The sequence below is a fragment of the Myotis myotis genome, unplaced genomic scaffold (genome assembly GCF_014108235.1).
Source record: "Myotis myotis isolate mMyoMyo1 unplaced genomic scaffold, mMyoMyo1.p scaffold_m19_p_16, whole genome shotgun sequence".
Classification (NCBI taxonomy): Eukaryota; Metazoa; Chordata; class Mammalia; order Chiroptera; family Vespertilionidae; genus Myotis; species Myotis myotis.
In genome coordinates, this window is record NW_023416320.1 from 9119016 (window position 1) to 9140412 (window position 21397).

Here is a 21397-nt window from a genome sequence, read left to right on the forward strand (position 1 = left end):
CCTCGAAGCCCAGCCATGAAGTAATTATTTTGAAAGGATTATAATAAAAAGGTCTGGGGAAGGGGGGGAGCATTTGAGTTGAAAATTTGTGTGAAAATAGCTGGTGCATAAGTGCAAACCTGAGGAGGTCCTCACACCTATGTGCCTAGGCCCAGGGATGCACGACCTGGTGGGAATGCTCCTCTGCAGCCTCCCACCCCCCAACCCCCCGTACGCCTGCCCCAGGCCGGGACTGGCAGCTCCCTGTTGGAAAGCCCGGCGCTGGAGCCGGTCCATTGCATTCCAGCGCGACGCCCTCTCCTCTGGAGTGGCTCCCTGCAGATGGGTGCTGAGCCACGTTTGGACGGGGTGCTGTGGTCCAAGGTCATTTGTATCAGTGTCTAGATGTCCTATATTAACGCATAAATTCTAGCAGGCTCGACAGAAACAGAAGTGACAAAGCCCCTGTGGTAGGTTTTCAGACCTTTCTAAAGTGTATTAGCAGGCTTTTGCCTTCTTAGAGTAGATTAACATTATTTTTCAATGATGTGGGAAGCTTATGAGGAAACCAATTATTATAGGATGTGACAGTAAGGTAACGCCTGCAAGGGCTGATGTGGGCCACCTCCCGCACTCCAGATCTGTCACTGCTGAGCTGGCCCCCCAACTATCTACACCGGCCTCGCCACCTGCACCCCCTCTCCACACAGTGGCCAGCGTCGGCCTCGTAAAATGTTCCTAGATATCTTATTCCCCACTGAAACCCTGGCAAGTGCTCCTTGTTTCACATACGATAAAATCTGAAACCTTTGCCGTGGCCCCCAGCTGACTGTCACTTCAGGGCCACCGCACCCCTTTCCCGTGCTGATGGCACCTCAGCCACATGCCGGCTTCCAGACACTTCTCTCTCCAGGGGACCTATCTGCACTCGGCTTGAAAGCTGCACTCACTCCTCCACCCCCACCCCACCCCACCCCTCTGTCTGCCAGTCCTTCAGGTCTCGGCCTCAGCATCCTTTTCTCAACAATGTTGCTGACCCTCTCAGTCTGAACTAGGACTGTGCATGAGACTCTCACAGGAAGCCCAGATTGTACCGGGGGTCCAACACACTGTGTCACAGTGACACTGTTTCTGTTTCCCTCAGGACTCAGTGTGCTCTACTTCCTCTTCCTGGTCTTCCTCCTCTTCCTGAACTTCGAGCAGGTGAAATCCATAATGTACTGGCTAGACCCAAATCTCCGCTACGCCACGAGGGAAGCGGACATCATGGTATGTACTGGTCAGTGGTTCTGGGCATTGCTGGGCTCCTGGGTGTTGGAGGGAGTCCGTGCACATTCCAATGGCTCCTGCTCCGTGTCTCCTGAGTAGAGAGCTAAACAAGGTCTCTGGGCAGGTTGGTGAGGGCGTGGCTTCCCTGAGGGATAGTCAGGGAAGCGAAGTCTTCTCGGAGCCAAGGGCTGGCAGGGAGCCTGTGAGCATGATCGGGAGACGGCCTTGGGTGTGTGTCTGCCTCCGTCACTTGGTAGCTGTAGGACTTCGGGTAACACACTCTATTTGGGGAGTTGACTGCGAACTAAGGAAGTAACATTATCCACGAGGCCTAGCACAGCGCCTTGCACACACAGGTCCTCAGTGGTGGAGCTGCATCCGCTCCGTCACCTCCAGCTTACACCACGATCCTTCCCACTGCTGCCATGAGGAGCCACTTGTCATGATTTAGGCCATTGCATTCATTAGCTTTACTAAATCACAAAACATAACTTTATTCTTGGCTGAAGCTGCTCTGTGCTTTGGTGTCAGAGGCTATTTTATACGGTAATGCATTTGCTCCGCACCCCTCCCTTCAGTGCCTAACACTTGGTACAGTTTGGAGAAAGAGCTGGTGATGCTCACAATGGGAGGTCAGGCATGTGGGCCAGAGACAGACCCTGTTTAACAAGCAAGATACAGTAGGAAAGGACTTAATAAAAGGTCCGGGAAGTCATCCTTCTACTGCAGTTGAGATTGGTCAGACCCTTCGGAATGGTGTTTCCAGACTTTATCTTTAACGTTTATAAAGGACATGCTAAAGGCAGGAATAAGAATGCCAGAAATGACTTCGAAGTCTTGGGGAGAACAGTCTCTTGGGGGTTCGGACTCTAAGGAAGAGGATGGTGCAGGGTGACTTACAGCTTCTAATGATAATGATTGTGACAGTTGGGGTGAGGGTGATAGCAGGGGCTGATTGGGGTTGTCTACTCTGCCAGGCACTGGGCTGGGCGCTTTATATTGAATCTATACAAGCCTCACGCATGCATGGCAGACATCTTATCCCCATCTTACCAAGGAGAAAATAGAAACTTAAAATAGATAAGTATTTTGCTAAGAGCACAAATTGGTTAAGATCCTTTCGGCTCTAAAATCTGTACTTGCCTTTTGGGCTAGTCTTCAGTTATACAGTTATAATAATAATAAGAAGAAGAAGAAGTGCTTTCATGCTCACTGAAGTCTATGAAATCTTAGAGATTAGGAGAAAGATGTCTCAGATATATTTCCCCCACAATTTTCTTGGACTTTTAAAAATATATATTTTTATTGATTTTAGATAGGAATGGAGAGGGAGAGAGAGATACAAACATCAGTGATGAGAGAGAATCATTAATCGGATGCCTCCTGCACGTCTCCTACTGGGGATCGAGCCTGCACCCAGGCATGTGCCCTTGCCTGGAATTGAACCCAGGAACCTTCAGTCTGCAGGCTGACGCTCTATCCACTGAGCCAAACCGGCTAGGGCTTTATTTATGTTTTGTTACTGACCTAACACAGTTGCCCTGTGGTCAGGTGACAGAGCATATGTGATACCCCTTTGAGATGTGTAAGCCTTTGTAAAATTATTTTACTTCTCATTTTAACCCAGTTTTTGCAGTTCAGAGTAAAGCAATTTAATTCATAAACTCTAATTAATGCTTATCCTTATTTCCTCAAGAATCTTCAGTTATGAAAACATTTTTGTTGGGCAGGACATATATTAGTTATTAAGGTCACATCAGTTCCTGTTTATTTTCAGAATCCTGGAAGCCAGTTGATTTCTAGAGTATCATTAATTATTCCCATTTTTACTTCAAACAGGAGTATGCTGTGAACTGCCATGTTATCACCTGGGAGAGGATTATCAGCCATTTCGATATATTTGCATTTGGACATTTCTGGGGCTGGGCCATGAAGGCCTTACTGATCCGCAGTTATGGTCTCTGCTGGACCATCAGCATCACCTGGGAGCTAACTGAGGTAAGAAGGGGGCGGGCGGTCATCTGGACCCTGCAGTGTGGATAGTTTATATGGAGGAAGAAGCTGGTCTGTCAGTTCACAGTCAAGTATCCGTTCCCCAGCATCGGGAACAAAACTGCATTGAAAACACCCCCTTAGGAATATTTTACAGCTTTGTGAGAAAGAAACTAGCTTCTTGCTAACTTAAACTGTGCCTCTGTGTCACAAATCTTAGAGAAACAAATGAGCCCTGGCCGGGTAGCTCAGTTGCTTAGAACATCATCCCCATTCTCCAAGGTTGCAGGTTCGATCACTGGTCAGGGCACATACAAGAAGCAACCAATGAATGCTTCATAATAAGTGGATAAGGAAGTGGAACAAGTCAGTGTTTCTCTCCCTTTCTCTCTAAAATCAATAAATAAAAAATTTTAAAAACACACAAATGAAATAAAGCTAAAGAATGAAATTGAAATCCCAAGTGAGACAAATAAAGGATAATGAGATCTGCTTAGAAGTACATAGGTAGTTTACTCAGTAAGGAGTTTCCAGCTTGAAATAAATAGGATTGTGTGTTTAGGAATTACTAGGGCATAGATGATGTTTTGTAGCTGCAGAATGAATTACCGGTACAGCGTTACATCTCAGTAATCAAACGTATTGTCTCATGTAATGAATGAAAAGAGAGATATTCTTGAAAAACCATTAGCAAAATGAAACTTGGGGAACGAACTCATTTATTGTTTAGTTATTATATTACTCTTATTCATTCACAAGGAACACATTTCGGCCGTGTGCACAGCCTCTCCAAGCCAGTCATCATCCTGACCCTAACCTAGAGGAGCAGGGTTCCTTCCCCCAGGCTGCGGTGTTCTCCATGCCACCCCCTGGCCACTTCGTTTCAGCAACTGTGTCATCATCGGCTGCTGAGTTAGAGCTGATGCTCCCTCTGCCTCCTGGCTGGAAGCCTGGGAATGTGGCTCAGGGTAGTGACCCACCTGGTCAGAGCGCAGGCCCCACCGTCACCTGCAGGAGCTGCTTTGTACCTCTCGGCAGCAGGCACGCTGAGGAGGCAGGCGCTTCATACACGTATACTTGTAATGTTTCACAGTCCATGAAATGCTCTCATGAGTAGTTTTATTTTGTAGTATTTATTATATTACTCCAGAGTAATTCTCTTCTCTTTTATTACTTTTTAATTACATTACTTTGTAATTATGGGGTTGCCTCCTTAGAGAACCCCAGGCAGTTTCTCTGTAATTTCAGACTTGGGCCTTCACACGGCAGGGTGTTCTGTCCCAGACACAGCTGTTCTGCCCTTCTTTTGAACAACATTGTGCAGTAGACTTCTGTTCCACCCTGGACATCACTGTTCCCCTTTCTGAAATGCCTCGTCTCCATCTCTGTCGCCCAAAGCCAGTCACTTCTGGCCTTAATGATCCCACTTCAGGATACCTTCCGTGCAGAAGCCTGTGCAATTGCCATCTCTCAGGATGACTCCTGTCCCCTCTGTGCTCCTTTTATGTCACCATGGTAACATTTCCACAGCCTGCCCTATTGTGTGGTTCCAGATGAGCATCTGACTCCTGCCCTGGAGATCAAACACCTTGATTTCATTTTGTCTTACCACCTGCTCATCATTGGTGCTTCATAAAAGATGATCATTTTTGGGAATCGGTTCATGTGAGATTTCCCATTAAGCTATCAGTTCCATATATCATGTCATCAAGGTCTAGCTTTTTTACTTTATGTTTACAACTTTCTCCTGTTTTACCCAAATAAACAGGGAGTGGAATATTTCTAAAATGCACAGCTTCAATTACCAAGCTGCTAATTTTGAGGATTATGCCAGCGCTTTAATACATCAGGAAAAACTGACATATCAACAATTTTTCCTAAAACATGTATTATTAAAAGGAAATTGGCTCGGCTGGTGTGGCTCAGTGGTTGAGCATTGACTTATGAACTAGTATAGTGGTCTGCAAACTCATTAGTCAACAGAGACAAATATCAACAGTACAACGATTGAAATTTCTTTTGAGAGCCAAATTTTTTAAACTTAAACTATATAGGTAGGTACATTGTTATTAACTTAATTAGGGTACTCCTAAGGCTTAGGAAGAGCCACACTCAAGGGGCCAAAGAGCCGCATGTGACTCGCGAGCTGCAGTTTGCTGACCACGGAACTAGGAGGTCACAGTTGAATTCCTGGTCAGGGCACATGCCTGGGTTGCGGGTTCGATCCCCAGTAGGGGGCATGCAGGAGGCAGCTAATTCATGATTCTCTGTCATCAATATTTCTATCTCTCCCTCTCCCTTCCTCTCTGAAATCAATTAAAAATATATTTTTTTTAAAAAAGGAAATTTATCTTTACGTGCGGTGCTCCATGTTTTATTTTTATGTTACCACCATCGTCTGTTGTCCTCAGCTTTTCTTCATGCATCTCCTGCCCAACTTCGCCGAGTGCTGGTGGGACCAGGTGGTCCTGGACATCCTGCTGTGTAACGGTGGCGGCATCTGGCTGGGCATGGTCGTCTGCCGGTTCCTAGAGATGCGGACCTACCACTGGGCCAGCTTCAGGTGAGCCGCGCCCCTCTGGACAGCGCCACAGCTTTCCCCGCGAGCACCCAACTGCTGTCGGCGGTGCAGCCTACGGCACAGTCTTTGATGACGAGAAGGAAGTTACACATTAGGAATTGAAACTCATACATGATTAGAAGCCTAATTTCAGGCATTCACCTAGAAAGTACTAAGTCATTTATGATTTTCTCAAAACTGTCTCCTTTCCACCTGTGTGCCTCAGCCTGCATTCAGACTGCCATCGCTGGATTAATTCGCCCCCTCTCTCCAAGGTAACCCCTCAAAGCCTCCTCACACATTGCTGGACTGATTTTTTAAAGAATGTCCATTCACCATGTCAATTCCCCGATGATAGCTTCTCGTGGTCTTTAGGACAAAGTGTACTTCTGTGGACTCAGCAGGGTACCTTTCTCCACACCCTCCAGGGAACCGAGCGCCCTGAGCCCATGTATATACTCCTGCCTGCCTGGGTCTGACCTGTGTTCCCAGGGGCCAAGGTCCTTCACTTTCCTGACCTGGCTCACTTGTTACGTCGTCAGGTAGTTGTCTCTGACTGTCTAGTTGCATGTTCCTCCTCTCCTCCATGCGGAACAGTGCACACCCCGTCATTCTTCATCCTGCTTCTCTGAACTTGCTCCTCAGTTTGACTGGCAGGAACCATGCCATTGATAAGGAGGAAAAGAACCCGGTAGAGATAATGAAAATAGTCGTTTTTATTGTGTTTAAAACTTTATTTATATAACAAAATATGAGCATTTTTCCAGCATTTAAATTTTTTAACAATATAATTTTAAAGGGTTTCTTCATATTCCAACATATGGGTAAACCATAATGTATTTAAACAATTCCCTTTTATGAGCATTTAGTTATTTCAAACTTTTCACTTTTATAAAAAAGTGGACATCTTGAATATGTGTCTTTGTGTGCATATCTGATTTTTTTAACATAAATTCTTACAACTAGAATATACCAATTTATGTTCTCACCTGTATACACCAGTGAATATTTGTTCATTTCATTATTGCTTTGAATTTTATTTTTAAGCTTTGTCAATTTTATTACACATAAAATTGTGTCATATTAAATTTCTATTAGATTTTTCTCTTTCATTAGCGCTTTTTCTGGATTAAGGATTTTAACATTTGTCATAAATGTTTCTATTTTGTCATCTCTTTTAATTTTTTTTGTGGTAGTTTTGTCATTTAAACTTCAAAAGCTTTAAATCTTTTTGTTTAGGTTAATGTTGACCCATATTTTCTTCTAATTCTTTAATGGTTAGGCTTTTTATTATAAGAAATTTTAGAATTCTTTATTTAGCCAATGACTGGAAAGGTTGCTTGTTAATATATTTAAGGCAGCACATATATAATGTAACCGCCCGTCGTTGTGCTGGATACTGCTCCAGGCAAGCTCTATAAGCAGTATGGCATTCGAGCTATCTATCAATCCGAGGGGTAGACACTACATTCTTCTCATTTTAGGGATGACCATACAGAGACGTGGGTTTAGTAATTCGCTGAAGGACATATAACCAGCGAACTGTTGAGTCTGAATTTGTGTCAGACTGTCTGGCTTCTTAAACCCTGACATAATGCTTCCCTACTTTCATATATTTATGCTTCAAATTGGACTTGAGAATTGTTTTGTCAGGTCAACAAACTAATCAACAGAAAATCCCATTGGTGCTTTTTTAAAAATTTTATGAAATGTACAAATGACTATAGAGTCACTTAAGTTGAATTAACTTCTTTACTATATGAAGTATTCCAGATCCCAATTATGCCGAATTTCTCTATTTATTCCCAACTATCCCTACATCTTTTGACGAAGTTTGGCCATTTTTTAAAAATACAGGTCCTTCATAGTTCCCGTTTACTTTGGATAGTTCTATTTTGCCATTGCTTTTTTGCCGCGAATGTGCTTGCTGCAAGGTTTTCTCACTACATGCTTGTCGATGGGTAGGTGAGTGAATGAGGAACAAACCTGGTTTCCTTCTACTTCCCCCACCTCCCTCCAAAGGAATAAAGGCCTGACTTGTTTGCACTTGTGCCTTCAGCACTTAGCACAGTCTGAGACTTAAAGATCTGATGTAAGTCAGCACTGCTCACTGCTGTGTGCCCTGGGCTTCGGCTCCTGCACTAGCCGGGCAGGGCTGGCATGCACCCCCGCGCCCAGGCTGGCGGAGTGGGCCTGCGCCCTCCAGTTGCTCTCTCTGAGCCTAAATGCTCTCATCTGTAACATGTGACTTTCTGTCATGGGCATATGACATTTTTAATTGAGTCAATCCTGGGATCAAAAAGAAGGTTAAAAATCACGGCTCACTTATCTGAGGGAGAAACAGGGTGAGTGCAGATGTGGGAGACCGCGAGAATATGGAGCATGTTCTCTTACTAAATCGCCCCGATCTGGGAGGCAAACAGTGGAGGGAGTCGGATTCTTGCTGGCACCCTCCTCCTTCCTGCCTGGCTCCAGAAGGTGGTCTCCAGTGCCTCTCAGCTTCTTCCGTCAGCCAGTCACAGAGTAAGGCCTCTCCTGGCTCTGCGGGACCTGGGCTCTGCGCTGTGCCTGTCAGCCCGACTTGCCCAGAGTGTCCCCTGTGCAGAGAGAGGCCCTTGTTGCAGAGACAGTTCACACGGAAAGGCATCTTCTTGTACGGAGCATTGGTTGTAAACAGTCAACGCAGAGGGGTTTTTTGTTTGTTTTTTCTTGTTTTGGGGATTTTGTTCTTCCCCTTTCTTATCTCTTCGGATTCTCACGGGAGCTGTTTTCTTCTTACAGGGACATCCACACCACCACTGGGAAAATCAAAAGAGCCGTGCTGCAGTTCACTCCTGCCAGCTGGACCTACGTTCGATGGTTCGACCCCAAGTCTTCATTTCAGAGAGTGGCTGGAATATACCTTTTCATGATCATCTGGCAGGTATTCTTTTCAGATGCCCAGAGCTAGGGGAAAAAATAAAGCTATCCAAGAATTTAGAGGTGATGCTAGTTGACATTGCTTACCAGCTAGCTGTTTCATCATGAAGGCATTTTAAAATAGGAATCTTTGAATGACAAGGAACAAATTAAAATTCTAAAGGAGCTCATAGTAAGCATCCATCACCCAATGAGTTAGGCATTGGATTGCTTTTTAGAAAGATCATTTTCAGGACCAAAGGAACAAATGCAAGGCTTTTTTTTTTTATGTTTCAAATTCAATGTGTGATTTTTAAAATTGTGTCTAGGCTGTTGCCACTTTAGGTAATTTATTTTATTTTTTAAAATATGTTTTCATTGATTTTAGGGAAAGAGAGAGTGAGAGATAGAAACATTAATGATGAGAGAATCATTGATCGGCTGCTTCCTTGTATGCCCCCTACTGGGGATCAAACCCGAAACTGAGGCGTGTGACCTGACCAGGAATTGAACTGTGACTATCCCAGCAGATCACACACCTGACCCAAGTGACACCTGTGTGAAACAGGAAGCATGACAAGTAGCTGGTGCCCCCATGTGCTTCTCCCAGCACCCCAGTACCTCCCTCTTGACCCCTGTTGGCTGATGCCCATGTTGTACTGGCTATTACAAGTCTCAGTAGCAACCGTTGGAAGACCCCAGGTGTCCTCTGAAAATGCTTTGAACAGACCAGTTATTTTTAGTTGTAGAATTCCCATAAGGGAATATATGATTATGACTTAGAATGAAGTACCAGGTTGACTGCTGCCTCCTTCTTTTTCAGCTGACTGAGTTGAACACCTTCTTCTTGAAACATATCTTTGTGTTCCAAGCCGGTCATCCACTGAGTTGGTGTAGGATTCTCTTTATTGGTGGCATCACGGCGCCCACAGTGAGGTAATGCTGTATAAGTCTGACTGTCACTTGAGCATGTTAACCTGCTTTGTATTCTCCTGGTTAGTTAGCATGAGGGAATTCACATAAACTAGCAGATTTTGATGAAACTATCATTGTAAAGAATTATATGTTCATAATATGAAGAAAATGTTTTGCTCAGACCTCAGTAATAGAAGTGAATAATCAAAATCACAACATTATTTTCAAACCCCTTATAATCTCCAGTGCTTATTAAAAAAACATGAGTAGCAGTGATGTTGAGGTTCCCTTTTTAGTGAGATTATTGAAAAATACAAATGTTTTTATGGTAGATCTGAAGTCATAAATAATATTTATTTTTTTAATAACAGTTGACATTCAATATTTTTAACATATTTTTGTGATATATTTTTATTGATTTCAGAGAGGAAGGGAGAGGGAGAGAGAGACAGAAACATCAGTGATGAGAGAGAATCATTGATCGGCTGCCTCCTGCATGCCCTACACTGGGGATTGAGCTCACAACCTGGGCATGTACCCTGACTGGGACTTGAACCATGACCTCCTGGTTCATAGGTCGATGCTCAACCACTGAGACACATCAGCTGGGCAAAGACCTGAATTCTTTATTACTAGAATTCTTCAGCGGGGTCTTTGGGGTGAAGAGATGATAGTTCTGGATGAGCTTTAGGTATAAGTGAATCCCCTGAAGTTTAATGCAAAATTCTGTGTGTTTTATATGCCTTTATAGATGGCTTTCATAAAATCCTCAAAGTTTGTTATCCCCAAACGATGATGAGCTCCTGGCTCAGATGCAGCTTCTGAAGGGACGGGTTGAGCACTAGCGTGTGGCTAGTGCACATCGAAATGTGCTATAATGTAAAACACCCCGGACTGTGGAGACTTAGTACAAAAACAATATAGAGCACTTCTTTATAATGTTTCCAATAGATTGGGGTAAATAACAAAGATTATGAAAATTTCATCTGTTCATTTTTGCATTTCTTATGTGGTTATTGGAAAATTTTAAATTGCATTTGCGGCTTATATTGTATTTCTGTTGGGTAGGTGCTGCTCTAAGTCTTTCAACTCTATATCATTGCCCACCCACTTTTTAAAAATTTTTTATTTTATTTTGTCAGTAACATTCAAAATCGTTGGCATTTAGTGACCGCGAGGTCCATTCTGGTCTCTGAGAGCCAGGAAACATCTATGTTTTTTGCCTGGTTACCATCAGCCACCTTGGCGTGGAGGGAGCCAGAGGAGACAGTTAATGACAGCACCGGTGACTCTCAGAATCGCGCCCACTGGGGCTGCCTTGGCTCAGGGCTCTGGGAGCCTGTCCCTGAACCAAGACCATCTTTGCCAATAACCAGGCTCCCTTCCTTGCAGCCCAGCCCGAACTCCTAACCTCTCGCAGGAACATCTCAGCAGTCACCAGCTTCCTAGTTCCTTAAAGAACTAGACCAGGCGGCTGCAGTGCGTGGAACAGGGCAGGACATCTGTCTATTCATCTGTCACAGTAATTCAACTCCATGTTGACTGGCTGGTCTTACAGAAGCTCAGTGAATTCCCCCTTTGTCCTTTCAGACAGTACTACGCTTACCTCACCGACACGCAGTGCAAGCGCGTGGGGACTCAGTGCTGGGTGTTTGGGTAAGTCCCTACCACTGTGGAGGCTTAAAAATCGCTTTTGCTCTTTCCTGACGCTGTGTTGAATGCCTTTCAATGCAGGTTTCCTAGGAAGGCTTGCTGATGTTTTTAGATGGCTTTCATTTGTGGAGGTTTTTTACCTTAGTTCTTTTTATTCTCAGAAGATAAAGTATAAATATAGTGAATTAGATTAAAAGCTTCAGATTTGACTTTTCCAAATGTTAGTAGATATTTTTGCTTGTTTTTATTTTTTTACATTTATTTTTCAATTAGAGTTGACATTCGATATTATTTTATATTAGTTTCAGCTGTATAGCATAGTGGTTAGACATTTATATAATTTACGAAGTGATCCCCCTTGGTAAGTCTAGTACTCACCTGGCACCATATGTAGTTTTCCCAATATTAACTATATTCCCTATGCTGTACTTGTTATCCTCCTGACTGTTTTGTAACTGTCAATCTGTACTTCTCGATCCCTTCACCGTTTTCGCCCAGTCCCCAACCTCCCCCTCTGGGAACCATCAGTTTGTTCTCTGCACCTGTGAGTCTGTTTGTTTGTTCATGTAGATTCCACGTATAAGTGAAATCGTTTGCTATTTGCCTTTCTCTGACTTATTTCACTCAGCAAAATTAATACCTTCTAGGAGGTCCATCCGTATTGTCACAAATGTTAAGATTTCATTCTTTATGGCCAAGTGGTATTTCATTGTGTCTATGTGTCACATCATCTTTACCTACTTGTCTATTGATAGACACTTGGGTTGCTCCGGTATCTTGGTTATTGTAAACAATGCTGCAGTGAACATAGAGGTGCACATATTTTTTCCAGTTAGTGTTTTGGGTTTCTTCAGATACATACTCAGAAGTAGGATTACTGGGTCATGTGGCAGTTCTGTTTTTAATCTTTAAGGAACCTCCATACTCCTTTCCATAGTGGATGCACCAGTTTGCGATCTGCCAACAGTGCATGAGGGTTCCCTTTTCTCCACATCCTCGCCAGCACTTGTTTGTTGATTTATTGGTGTTAGCATATGGTTTCCTTTATTAACATTACCTTTTCTGACTTAAGATTAGAATAGTTAATTGGCAAATTATAGGAAGAGGGTATAGAAACTGCTTTTAAAGAAATATTAGGAAATCAAAGGTATCTCCCACCTAGAACTCAGATGCCTTATTTTATTAAATAAATTAGATACAAAATGAATTTTTCCAATATCATCTGAATTTGGTGATAAGTTTGGGACATCATTTTGTGATGACATTATCTATACTTTTTATGTTATTTCACATCAAAAAGACCCTGTAAAGCCCTAACTGGTTTGGCTCAGTGGATAGAGTGCCTGCAGACTGGAGGTTCCAGTTCGATTCCAGTCAAGGGCACATACCTGGGTTGAGGGCTTAATCCCAGTGGGGGGCATGCAGGAGGCAGCCAATCAATGATTCTCTCTCATCATATTCTTGCTCATTGATGTTTCTCTCTCTCCCTTTCCCTTCCTCTCTGAAATCAATAAAAATATATTTTTTTTAAAAAGACCCTGCAGCCCTAACCGGTTTGGCTCAGTGGATAGAGCGTCAGCCTGCGGACTGAAGGGTCCCAGGTTCGATTCCGGTCAAGGGCATGTACCTTGGCTGCGGGCACATCCCCAGTGGGGGGTGTGCAGGAGGCGGCTGGTCGATGTTTCTCGTTCATCAATGTTTCTAACTCTCTATCCCTCTCCCTTCCTCTCTGTAAAAGATCAATAAAATATATTTTAAAAAAAAGACCCTGCAAAACAGCTACTTGATATATTCCAAGGTGTAAGTTCATTATCCCCAAGATAATTAACACTTAGTCACATGGTCACAATTTATTGTCTTGTTATGGCTACAAATGCTGTGTCTGAATTTACTGTTATTTAAGTGATGAAAGAAACCACGGGTTATCTAATTTACAGTGCCCCCCCCATGTGAAATGTGAGACCATCTTCAATATGCCAGGCCAGTGGTTCTTAAACACCATGAACGGTTCACGTGCCATTTAGCATTTGAAGTTCTAGAGACATCCAGCAAATCGGCACGTGATTTTCAGTCCCTTAGGTCACTTAGATTCAAAATGCTAACTTCTAAATTGAGTGTGAAAGTATATATTTGATGAAAACCTATAGTAGCGAAAAATTACTACTTTCCACAGATTCTGGTGACTGAGTTTCACAGCCTCCTCCCACCCTCATCTTGCCTTCCTCCAGTCCACCCTCTTTCAGGCTCTCGGTGCTCACGGTGCTCACGCTGCTAGGGCAGCTTCCCTCTCCCAGCACCCTCCCTCATCCCATCCTCCTGGGATGGTGCCCCTTCCTCCTGCCTCCCTGCCCCCTCACTCAGAGGCACCTCCACGACAGCCCCACGCTCCTGGCAGGAATGGGCTATTTTTTAGTTATGTTTTTTAGCAGCTGAATCCCTTTCCTCAAATGACAGCCTGCCCCAACCCCTAATACACATCAGAACAAGTGAGCGGACCTGTGCTGGGTATCCCCACTTGGCCCTCCCCCCCCCCCCCCCCCCCCCCCCGGGTTCCCAGGAGGTCAGAGTTCCAGGAGCGCAGTGAAGTGTGCTTTCTGGTAAGGCCCCCACCCGCCGGCTACCACTTCCTCCAAAAAGGCAGTGTGTTCCCCCTAATCAGAACGGACTCACTGTGGTACGCTTCCTGGCTTTGTGCGATGGTGTGATAGCTGGGTCACCTTATCCATGCCTCACTTCCACTGGGGGAGGGGAGGGGAGGGTCGCCCCGGCCTGGAGCCCCACTAGAGCTTCCGGGGCAGCAGTGGGCAGTGCTGTGCGGTGCAGGAGGCGGTGGCAGCCTCAGGGCCCCCCCCACCCCCGCCCCCAGCTTACACACTCTGAGCCCCGAGCTTCCAGTCTGCAGTCGCCTGCTTGCTTTCTTGTTCCGTGCACCGAGGAGCTCTTTACCGCCTCCGCACCCCCGGCTTCCTCCCCGGCCTGTCTGTGAAGAGCAGGCTCCAAAGACGGGAGCTGAGAGTGTGAGTGCTGACCAGCCTCCGCCCAGAGTTTATGTGCTTCCCCCTTGTAATTGAGATACAAATGGCACCGAAGGGAGGGAGCCCTGACGGAATTTCATCAAACCACAGTAGGTCAGTTTGGTAAAGATCAGAGAGATTTCAATTTGCACCGAGTTCAGGGAGCCCCCCCCCAGCATCCCCGCCGCCCCCCCCCCAGCATCCCCCCCCTGCCCCCCACACACACAGGTGGGCCAGAGGGTGTGCTGTCCCCGCTGACAGGCCCAGTACAGGCTCCCACCCGGCCCAGGCCCCAAAGTAGCAGCCATTTGAGTCTTGCACAAAAGTAACGTTAACCTTCCGAAAGGATGTTCTTTATTGGAGTCCCCCTGGGGCAGTGCTGTGACTGGAGAGGCCACGTGATTGTTGGGGTAGCGCCTCTCACAGCTCCACAGCCCCAACCGCCCTTTCCCACTCCTGCCCCCGCAGCAGCGCAGAGTTCAGCCACCAGGTGGGTCATATTAAAATGTAAATTGAATCATGGTAAGTCCTAGGGAGGCCCTACAGACCATGTTACTCTAAGACTCAACACTGCCCCTTCCCCTCACTGTAGGCCGCCCCACTGGCCCCCTTCCCAGCCAGTCTTTGCTCAGCGGTCACCCCACTGAGAAGGCCACAGGCATGGACAGTGGCTTAGCCAAGAGTCCTTAGCGTAGGAGCAAAGCACATCCTAAAGTTGGTGACTGAGAAGTTCAGGTCTTCAGAACAAACTTGAGATCCCTATGAAGTCAGCTGTGAGGTCCTGACCTGCATCTTAAAGCGAAATAGGAAGAAAAATGTTAGCGTAAGGGGACGGAGTACTTTGTGAAACTTGTTTCAGTGTGTGTGTGTGTGTGTGTGTGTGTGTGGACTGGGCCACAATAAAGAGTGTGTTTCTGCCGTGGGACTCAGATCACAGAAGTTGGAGAAACACAGATCTGGTCTGCTGGTCACGGTGCTTTTGAAAGGTGACTCGTGAGAAAATACCCGGAAATCCCGCACAGTAAGCTCAGGGCCTCTGCCGGACCTAAGGGCAGACGGGCACCTCTTTCCTGGGCTGAACATTTCCCTTGTAGTTCAGGTCCCCGCTAAAGGTTAACTGTTCTTTGTATGTTCACTCACGGGCACCCTGCCCTCACTGCAGCCTGGAAGTAAGCAAAGCTTCGCTGCCCTCTAGTGTCAGCTCACGCTCTAAACCTCAGACCTACCCCTAAAGCCTCCCGGTACCTCAGCTAAAACGATGCTTCGTTGGGGTTGGGGTTGGGGTAGTCTCCACAGACTCAGGCCAACCACTCCCAAACCTTGTTTGGTAAGGATGAGGGGAAAAGACAGCCCCACACTCTACAGATACATTCCGGAGATTCCCTGTTTTGCTGAGGTGTCTCTGGCTCCAGGCTCCCGGCTGTTTGGAGCGCCCGCACATTTGATGATTGCATTGACCCCCCGGTCAGCCGGTGGTAGGGGGACCCAGGGCCTCTGGGTCCTTTCCCTTTGAGGGTGTCTGTGCAGCTGCCCAGGCCCCGACTGCAGATCCCCCCTCGAGGGGAGCACTCACCCGGATGTGTCTGAAACCAGTATGTGTTGAGCAGTCTTTGGGATCACGGGCAGCTGTGTCACCCTCACCTCATCCGTGCTTACCTTGAGCTCTGAACCTTAATACATGTTTGATCTTTATATTTGTAAGTGAAGATTAGAACATATGAGTGGCTTTTTTTCTTTGATGTTTTCATTAAAAGAATAAAACATGAAGTGTTTTTTTAAACATTTTTGTATTTAGCAAAATTGCTTACAGATCAAGAGAGGATAAAAAGTTTATATTGTCAGCAAACATAGGGGATAGTGAATCTGGGAATTCTTAGAAGGCTGGAGGGACTGTGATTGCATCAAGTTATTGGAAGACTCACTTGCTGGCTCAGACTCAGCCTTGTGCCATGGAGGGCAGAGTTAGGACCCACGGGTAGAAGTAGGCAGATACCAGCCTGACACAAGGGAAGGCTTCCCAGCACCCAGAGACTGGGCGGCAGTGTGGGCCTCCTGCAAAGGTAGGGGGTTCCCTGTCCTTTGATGTTCCAGCAGGTGGTGGCTGTCCACCCTGGGGTACCAGGCCCCGAGCTGGATGAGACCAGGTGCCTCCAGCTCTGGAAATGGATGAGCTGAGATTTTAGTCTTAGAGCGAAGGAAGAAGTAAAACGTATTTTATTGTGTCTGGGGAGGGGCGGAGGGATGAATAGGCAGAGTGCAAAGGACGTTTAGGGCCGGGAAACTACGCTGCATGATTCTGTAGGGGTGGGTATGTCGTTGCGCATTTGTCCAGATCCCTAGAAGGTACAACATCAGGAGTGAGCCCCAATGGCAGCTGTGGACAGGAGGTGACACTGACGTGTCAATGTAGGCGCAGCAGTTGTAACCGTGTACCACTTTGGGGCAGGCTGTTGACAGTGGGGTGGGGGCTGTGCGTGTGGGGGGGCAGGCGGTGTAAGAGAAATCTCTACCTTCTCAATTTTCCTGTGAACCCAAAACCACTCTAAAAAAAGTCTACAAAAAGAAAAGTGGAATAATAGTAAAATAAACTTTATGTGTATGTTTATATATAATACACACACACACACACACACACACACACACACACACACAATTGACCCTTGAGCAACATGGAGATCAGGGGCATCAACCCCTGAAGTTGACAATTTGCATATAACTCTTAACTCCCCCTAAACTTAACTACTAGTCGCCTGCTGTTGAACAGAAGGCTTTCCGATGACATAAACAGTTAACACATATCTGTATGTTCTATGTATTGTATATGCATTCTTACACTAAAGTAAGCTAGAGAAAAGGAAGTGTTATTAAGAAAATCATAAGGAAAACACATTTACAGTATTTATAGAAAAAAGTCCACATATAAGTGGACACACACAGTTTAAACCCGTATTGTTCAGGGGTCAAATGTATTTTATGTTTGAAGGAAGTGAGTGGGGTAGAGCGGTGTCATTTTGTGGGGGACCTGCTACCACTGTTTGGGGTGGAAATCTTATGACCAAATTCTGTGAACTTTTTAATGGAATAATGCATATTTCTGGGAAGGTATATGCACTGATAATGTGAATTAGTATTTAACCTCTTGTTCTTTATTTAACTAGGGTCATTGCTTTCCTGGAAGCTATTGTTTGCATAAAATTTGGACAAGATCTCTTCTCTAAGACACAGATACTCTATGTTGTGCTTTGGCTTCTTTGCGTGGTAAGTCATTACTTTTTTTACCCAAAGGGTTAGTTAAACTCCCCATGGTGTCTCTCTGGGGGAAAAAACACCTCTCTTGTGTACCAAGGTTTCTTAGAAATTCATAGACAGGATATTCTATTTGTAATAACCTAGGAATGGTCACCGGTCCGAAATTCAAGAATAAGCACACAGAACCACATGGCATGCAGAAGGGTCCCCTTCAGGGGTCCTGGTCGGATCCCACTTCTCTGCAGGTGCCTCATACATGCATTCATTTTACTTATAACAGGCATCATCTACACACGCTGAGCATCCCAGGCTGCCACAAGCGACAAGGGCAGTTACAGTGCCCATAGCAAACACATCCATGCAACCATTTATGTACCAGATGTAGTTCATAGGCCATGGGAGATGGTTTGAAGGTAATCTGACTGCAGTTTCTGCCCCACCGTCCGGCTCTCTAGGCCACGCCTGGGTGGGGTGAGCGCCCTCTCTTGACGGGCAGCGCGCTGGGCCTGCAGCTCCATCGTCCTCGGACTCTTCCCTCGCCTCTAATGGGAAGTGAGAGCTTACCTCGCTGACACATTGTGACTGTCCTTCTTAACTTAGGTGTTTTACTATTTTGGAGAAAAGTTTCATTTTACATTTAAGCATAGGATTCTTTATTTACTTGGTCTAGAAGATTAATTTGCACTTTCTTTATAATCATTGAAAATTTCTAATATATTTGGAAGTAGAGTAGATGACCCCTCATGTACCCATTATTTATTCAGTTCCAACAATTATCAACTCACAGCCAGTTTGTGTCCTTCTATTTCCTACTCATGTCCACCCCAAATTATTTTGAAGCAGATCCACCTATAATATTTTGGGGTGTATCTCTAAAAGAAGAAAAAATTGCTTTTTTTGTTTTGTTTTTGTTTAATGCAACCACCATATCATTATCACATTTGAAAAAGCATTAACAATAATTCCTTAACATTATCAAATATCTAATCAAAGTTCGGATTACTAGCATATTCTTAAATTTTGTATTAGGAAAATGTATTTGAATCAGTACCCACCCTTTACAATTGTTGGCATGCCTCTTAAGTCTCTTTCAATTTATAATTCCCTTCTATCTCTAGCTCTCTCACCTTTGCAGTTTCCTTGTTGAAGAAATCAGTTCTTTTGTCCTGTAGGTTTTCCCACGGTCTGGATTTTCCTGATTTCATCCTGTATGTAATTGAACAGATTTCTTTGTCCTCTATATTTTCTGTAAATTGGTAGCTGAATCTAGAGGCTTAATCAGATTCAGGTTTTTTTTTGTTTGTTGTTTTTTTTTTTTTACAAGACTAAACTTTGTATTTTTATGTGTTTTTTGTTGCCTTTCACGGTTTCTATTTTTAGGGTTACTTGTGAGAAATTCTAACTGTGCCAGGGTTTCTGGAGCTGGTTCTGTCCTGTTTTAACTTGAACAACAATGGTTTCCTTTGTACTGAAACTCCAGAGTTCGCACTCTGTCCCATTGAGCCTCGGTGCAGGGGTTGGTTAGGAGAGCGTGCAGATGTGCGTGGAGATTGTAACAAGTGCTGTGACCTCCGGTGTGTGAACTGCGGTGTGACTGACCGACCTCACCTGGTGCCAGAGGGGACACAGAGAAGTGGAGGCAGGGGCAGGTGTCCAGCCAACCGGGCACAGCTCCCCCACCTCCTCGGCCCCCACTGCATCAGTGGCCTCACGATGGTGCCCAGGAAGCCCGCTCTGGTCACCCCACCTTCAGGGACCCCATCCGTCTCTCTTTAAGTTGTAGAGACTTGCTCTCTGTTTTACTTATTTGACACTTCCCATAGGCCTCCTTATGTTGGTGATTTGGGATTTGCATTGGTGTCTGTGATTGTGACCTTATTAAGGACATGGAGCACTCTGGTCCTCCCATCGATCTCCCTCACTTAGCAGGGTCCCTGCGTGTTCGTGATTCCTTCACACCTCGAGTGCTCTGCAACGCTGCACCTGGTGCAGGACGCCCACAGATAGATGATGGGGTGAGACATTAGTGCTTACCCTGTGCAGACACCATTCTCAGCCCTTCTCGTGAGTTGCACAGCTCCACACATTGAGGGGAGGCACTCTATTGGCCCTCTGTTGTTGATGAATGAATAAAGGCACAGGGAGGTTCGTCACTTGCCCAGTCACACGGAGGGTAAGCAGCAGAGGGTGCCCTCCAAGGGTCTCCACATCTGGACGGGAATTATATGTACAAAGGAGTGATGGTAACGTGTGCTAAGTCCCAGAGCTGAAGGAGCACTGGGGAGAGCATGTACGAGGTGGGGAGTTGGCCAGGCTCCCAGGAGATAATGAGTGAGGGGTCCCCGTGAACGGCTCTCCCATCCCTTGGGTGCCCCGCTCCTTTCTGTCACTCTCTAGTCAGCAGGTCACCAGGTTCTAGTCACTCAACCATGTGGCCCAGCTCCCCCCCCTCTTCCCTCTGCCTGTGTAGCCGTCTACACACCCATGCTCTCTCCATCCTGCCCTTCAGATCCATCCTCTACACCGCCACACCGAGCGATCTTCAGAATCCAGGTCTCAGTCCCTTTCCCTGCACGGAGTTGTTCCCTGTTGCCTGAGGCCCAATCATACAATATATCCTCCCCCCAGAATGATGAGGAGAGAGCGGGAGGAGGATCTGCAGATCAGAGGAGCATCATTGATCAGCTGCCTCCTGCCCGTCCCCAACAGGGGATCAAGCCCACAAACCCGGGCCCGTGCCCTGACGGGGATTGAACTGTAACCTCCTGGTTCATAGGTCAACGCTAAACCACTGAACCCACCAGCTGGGCTCAGGGCCTTTTTTAAAGATGGAGATTGATCTCAAACTGAGGAGTGAGGTGAACATGACTCAGTAAAGGAATGTGAAGTTATCACACCAGGCCTCCCACATGAGTGCGAGGAGCGAAGCCCCTCCTCTTCCCCGTGCTGGGTAAGAACATACCTGGACTTTAGGTTAGCGATTAGGGGGGAGAGGAGATCGCCTGCTGGCTCAGAGCGCCCGCAGCGGGTGTCTGTCTCATCAGTGTCGGGGAGCTGGGACCTGCCTTGCCCTGACCTGGAGGCCAGCCGGGTTTGACACCCTCATCGCCACCACAGCCTTGGCTCTCATCCTGCATATTTTTCTTCTCTTTCTTATTTTATTTCCTTTCTTTAAACAAAATCTGTACAATTGCTGTTTTAAATTTAGGCCTTGACATTTTAAGTGGGTACTTGCCTAGATTTCCACAGGTGTGATTGCAAACCCCAAATTATAAGCTTTTGTCTCCTGGGAAGGTGTGAAACGGGCCTTTTGTACCAGGTGAAGTGGTAAGTTGGGCAGCCACAGTGGGCTCTTTGTGTGGTGACTGTGCTGGTAAGCTCACCTCCCGCCCACTCAGCCTGCCCCCTGCAGAGCTGTCTGCTGAGCTGCCCTCCCAGAGGTGGGGGTGGGGCTGGGGACTGAAGCAGAAGAGCCTCTCGCACCTGCCCTCTGGTGGACAAAATTCGAAGTGACAGCGCAGCCCTCACTTCCCATTGGCCTAGTGGAGTGACCTTTCTCTGGCCCGCCTCCCCGCCCCCACTGCACAGCCACCGACTGGTCTGGGGAGGTGGGACCCATCCTCCCCAAAGCCCCCCCCCCCCCACCCCGTGAAGCGTAGGACGGCCTGTTTTGCTCCTTGGAAAGGACCTCGCACATACATAGGCCAATACACTGCAAATCCTCTGGTCTCACCCACTCTTTTCTAATCTTGAAGGTGGTCCATTCAGTGGGTGGTGTATGTTAGAAATCTGAGTGTGTGCTAGCATATGGTAAAGATGAGAAGAAGTTTTTCTTTTATAATTTTAATACATTCATTCATTGCCTAAT

General features: G+C 46.0%; 1 protein-coding gene across 15 annotated transcripts in view; it reads left to right on the plus strand.

The window, feature by feature from the left end:
- PTDSS1 (phosphatidylserine synthase 1) overlaps positions 1-21397 on the plus strand; it is a 48837-nt gene that overhangs the window by 22665 nt on the left and 4775 nt on the right. For 14 of the 15 annotated variants that reach the window (XM_036337787.1, XM_036337788.1, XM_036337789.1 and 11 more), the window contains 7 exons: positions 1124-1248; positions 3088-3246; positions 5652-5803; positions 8582-8723; positions 9522-9634; positions 11204-11269; positions 17439-17538. In XM_036337787.1, coding sequence (XP_036193680.1) covers positions 1124-1248; positions 3088-3246; positions 5652-5803; positions 8582-8723; positions 9522-9634; positions 11204-11269; positions 17439-17538 — 857 coding nt within the window. Of the gene's footprint in view, positions 1-1123; positions 1249-3087; positions 3247-5651; positions 5804-8581; positions 8724-9521; positions 9635-11203; positions 11270-17438; positions 17539-18647; positions 18788-21397 lie in introns of those variants that run through there. The other variant, XM_036337796.1, reaches the window with a different exon arrangement.